This window comes from Trichechus manatus, unplaced genomic scaffold, assembly GCF_000243295.1.
Source record: "Trichechus manatus latirostris isolate Lorelei unplaced genomic scaffold, TriManLat1.0 scaffold00072, whole genome shotgun sequence".
NCBI classification, from domain to species: Eukaryota; Metazoa; Chordata; class Mammalia; order Sirenia; family Trichechidae; genus Trichechus; species Trichechus manatus.
Genome location: NW_004444008.1, coordinates 1,211,960 through 1,216,573, shown reverse-complemented (window position 1 = coordinate 1,216,573; position 4,614 = coordinate 1,211,960). Strand labels below are relative to the sequence as shown.

Below are 4,614 nucleotides of genomic sequence, written 5' to 3'. Positions count from 1 at the left end.
CTGTCGTACTGTGGGGCTTGTGTGTTGCTGTGATGCAGGAAGCTATGCCGCCAGAATTCAAATACCTTCAGGGTCACTCATGGTGGACAGGTTTCAGCTGAGCTTCTAGACTAAGACCGACTAGGAAGAAGGACCCAGCAGTCTACTTCTGAAAAGAACTAGCCAGTGAAACCCTTACGAATAGCAGTGGAACACTGTCTGATATAGTGCTGGAAGCTGAGGCTTCAGCATAACAATGATTGTGAGGACGGCGCAGGACCAGGCAGTGTTTCGTTCTGTTGTACATAGGGTCGCTGTGAGTGAGAATCGATTCGACAGCACCTAACAACAACGACAGATTGCCGTGAAGAAACTGTTCATAGAATTATGGATATCAAAGACAATTCTGCTAAGGGCTTGGAAGGAAGTGAGGTAAGCTATATAGAAAGTCTCTGTCATCTTAGAGAATACATATGGTGCCAGTAAAAGAATGTTGCTAGAAATGTGGACATTGAATGTGCTTCTGATGAGGCTTTAAAAGGAAATGATGAACATGTGATTGGACCATGGAGGAAGGGTGATCCTTTTTACACAATGGCAAAGAACTTGTCTGAATTATGTTCAAATGTTTGGTGGAAGGTAGAACTTGTAAGTGATGAACCAGGATAGTTAGCTGAGATTTCTAAGCAAAATCTTAAAGGGGCTTTGTGGTTCCTCCTTGCAGCTTATAGTAAAATGCGAGAGAAAAGAGATGGACTTAAAAATGAGCTGTGCAAAATGAAAACAGAACCTAAAGATCTGGAAAATCCTGTTGTACAAAATACGGACACGTGTCCAAGAACATTTACCAAGGATGTGGCTACACAATCTTTTGCTAAAGAAATTAAGCCTCTGACTGATGGATCTAACCACCCACCACGGCAAGCCTATGACTGATGGATCTAACCACCCACCACAGCAGGACATCCGTCGGCTGAGACTGAAGAGCACAGAGAAAGAACAAAAGGCAAGAATGCTGTCTGCCTCCTGGATTCTACAGGCAGGAAACAGGCCAACGGAGCTACACCTGATGTCCTCCGAGAAAAAGAAAGGATCATCCCTGGAGCAGACTAAGATCCGCACAACTGTCAGAAGTAGCATGAGAAGCAGGGCTGCATTGGTTTCCAAGGTTGGACCACGGTCTCCTGGATCTCAAAGGGTGGGGCCGCAGCCTCCTAGGTTCCAAAGAGTCAGAGCTTGGCCAACTCAGTTCCAGAGTGTGGGGCTGCTGTTAAGGTGTGCTGGGGGTTGGGGCCACCGCCCAAAACTGATGGGGTGGGGCTGCCATGCCCAAGTGGCAGAAGAACGGGGCCTGCCAGGGCTGAGGGGGGTGGGGTCACCACTCAGATGGACTAGGAAAATGGGGCCACCCAAAGTAAAGGGAGCAGAGTTGCCATTCGAATGGGCCTGGAAGGTGGAGCTGAAGTCCAGGGCTGAGGGGTCCCCACCCAGAATCCAGAGGGCGTGGCCAACACCCAGAGCATGGAGAGCAGGGCCTTGCCCAGATGGTCTCAGAGAAGAGGAATTTTCAAGCCTTGAGAGCAAATGTCAATTGTAAATTGTTCTGCTGGGTTTTGGACTTGCTTGGTGCCTGTTAGCCCTTCTTTCCCTCCAATTTCTCCCATTTGTGATGGAAATGTCTACCTTGTGCCTGTTCCACCATTGTACTTTGGAAGCAGATGACTTGTACTCTAGGTTTTCACAGGTCACAGATGAAGAGGAATTTTGCCCCAGGATGGAATGTGCCTGAAGTCTCGCCCACATTTGATTCCAATGACTCAGAAGAGGAGATTCTGGACTTGGAGGTGATTTCAGACTTTCGGGACAGTGTGATGGGGGTGAATGTGTTCTATATGTGGCAAGGCCATCAATTTTGGAGGGCCAAAGGGTGGAATGTTATGGATTGAATTGTGTCCTCCCCTAAAAACATGTGTTGGAAGTCATACCCTCTATGCCTGTGGTTATAAACCCATTTGGGAATGAGTTGTCTTTTTATGTTAATGAGGTTGGATTAGTGTAGAGTGTCTCTTGAGTCAATCTCTTTTGAGACGCGAAAGAGATTAAACAAGTGAGCAAAGCTTTGATGGGGGAAGAAAGACGCCAAGACACATGGAGATCGCCAAGGCACCAGGAAATAGAAGCTGAAGAGACAAGGACCTTCCTCCAGAGCCAACAGAGAGAGAAAGCCTGCCCCTAGAGCCGGCACCCTGAATCTGGACTTCTAGCCTCCTGAACTGTGACAAAATAAATTTCTGTTTGTTGAAGCCACTCACTTGTGATATTTCTGTTATAGCAACACTAGATAACTAAGACATTGGGGAAGCAAAATAGACCACAGATGTTTACGTGAACTGAAGCAAAGGGCCAGGATTGATACATACGTGTATCCGTTCGCCGCAATCATGTCAGCCATGTATCTGGTGTTTGGCAGCTGCCAGCCAAATATGTCCTGGATGACAATCACGGCTCTGCCGGTGTTGACGGGAGGCTTGCTGACGTATGCCCTCATGTGCTCGATCTGGACCTCGTGCCCCAGGCCTCCATATTCCATCTTGTGGCCAATATCACATGGGCAGGGGTTGGCTTCATTAGCCATTGCAGGGATCCAAGTCGGGCTGTAGAGAGGACAACACGCGTTACATTTTAAATGGTGCAACCCTCAGGACTGCAAGTGAGCTCAAGTCAGGATTACAGGGGGAAAAATCGCTTTAACTCCACCCGCGGTATTTAACAGGAGTCCCCGGGCCTGCAAACGGTTAACAGACTGGGCTGCTAACTGGAAGGTCGAAGGTTCAAGTCAACCCAGAGGCTCCTCAGGAGAAAGACCTGGCAATCTACTTCCAAAAAACCAGTCACTGAAAACCCTATGGAGCACAGTTCCACTGTGATGCAGACGGGGGTGCCGTGAGCCGGAGTGGCCTGGACAGCAGCTGTTACGTATCTATGATATTTATTATGTAAGGAATCAAGGGTAATGGCAGGTTCTGGCAACACAGCAGATGAACACCGCAAGGATCCATTCCCATTACAAACACCAGGAACGCTAGATGGAATACAGCCAATAACAAAAGTGAGCACGGAGGGTGGGGCTCGAAGGGAAAAAGGACTAACCCAGGAAGCAGGGTTGGAGGGGAGACAGAGTCGAGGACGGAGCCAGGGGGCGCCAGGGCCCTCACACTCGGCTGCTGAGGACTGGGGGTCCCACGCCACCCTGTGTGCATGTGAGGCGGAGATTTGTAGCTGGGGCCACACACCCCCTCCAGCAATGCCAGGGCCCTCAGAGGTCCATACTTAGTGAAATAAATAAATCTAGAGAAACTCCATCCAGGACCAGGAACACGGCAACGGAGCCCATCTCGCTCAAAGCCCTCCCTGGGTTGTTGTCCCTGCACCCAGTCGGCCCCTGACTCATGGTGACCCCATGCACAAGGGAACAAAAAAGGCTGCCCGGTCCTGTGCCATCCCCAGGACCGGTTGCAGATAGGGCCGTTGTGATCCATAGGGTTTTCACGGGCTGATTTTCAGACGTAGATCGCCAGGCCTTTCTTCCTAGTCTGTCTTAGTCTGGAAGCTCCGCTGAAACCTGTGCAGCATCATAGCAACACACAAGCCTTCACTGACAGATGGGTGGTGGCCGCACAGAGGCCCACTGGCTGGGAACTGGCCCCCGTGGAAGGTGAGAATTCTCCCACTGAACCACCACTGCCCCCAAGCTCTGGGTAGAAGACAGAAAAGAAATCAGCCTGCAGTTTACACTATGCTGTGATCCAGGAATACGGAGGCTGCGAACGGACAGAACGGCTCACCCTGGGCCAGCAACACCTGGGCGCACCTGGCAGAGCAGATACAAATCTGCCACAACCCAGGCCAACAGTCCTGCCCCCCACCCCCCAGAAAGAAGCTCGAGGCAGGGAAGGACACACCAGCAAGGGACCCAGCCAGCAATCATCAGACACAACAGGCAAGAGCCTTCCAGGTGAGAGAGACAGGCAGGGCAAGGAGAACCTAAGAAAGAGTCATCCATCAGACAGATTCAGGAAAGAAGAAAACACAACGCATTAAATAACGCGGCTGAAACACACCTAAACAAATGTACACATCGAATCCACTAGGGAGACAGATTCTCAAACTGGATTTTTTTTAGAAGTCAGCGTTCCCTCGGAGAAGAGGAACTGGGGACATGGAACACTGGGATGAAGTCTTGTCACCAGGTGTGAGCAGTTACCCAAATGACCCACATATGAACCCGCTGAGCGAGCTTCCACAGAGATCACGTTATATGACTACAGCGGAGAAATTATCATAAAAAACCGAAAGGTTTAGAATTACAATGAAAACACTACACAGCAGAAGTTTATAAAATACGGTGGTTCCTGGGGGAACTGCTAACCACAGGCTGGAGGTTCAAATCTACCCGGAGGTGCCTTGGAAAAAAGGCCTGGTGATGGATCTACTTCTGAAAAATCAGTCATCAGAAACCCCACGGAGTGCAGTTCTACTCGGACACAGGTGGGGTAGCCCTGAGACGGAGTCCATCTGACAGCGGCTGGCTTAATATCTACAATCACTGATTTTAGGTAAAGCGGATTACCCCCC

General features: G+C 49.8%; 1 protein-coding gene across 1 annotated transcript in view; it reads right to left on the bottom strand.

Annotated features, from left to right (window-relative positions):
• The window catches only part of CMBL (carboxymethylenebutenolidase homolog), a 23,160-nt gene that overhangs the window by 11,273 nt on the left and 7,273 nt on the right, over positions 1-4,614 (bottom strand). The window contains exon 2 of the mRNA XM_004380267.2: positions 2,400-2,633. Coding sequence (XP_004380324.1) covers positions 2,400-2,614 — 215 coding nt within the window. The 5' untranslated portion in view covers positions 2,615-2,633. The remainder of the gene's footprint in view (positions 1-2,399; positions 2,634-4,614) is intronic.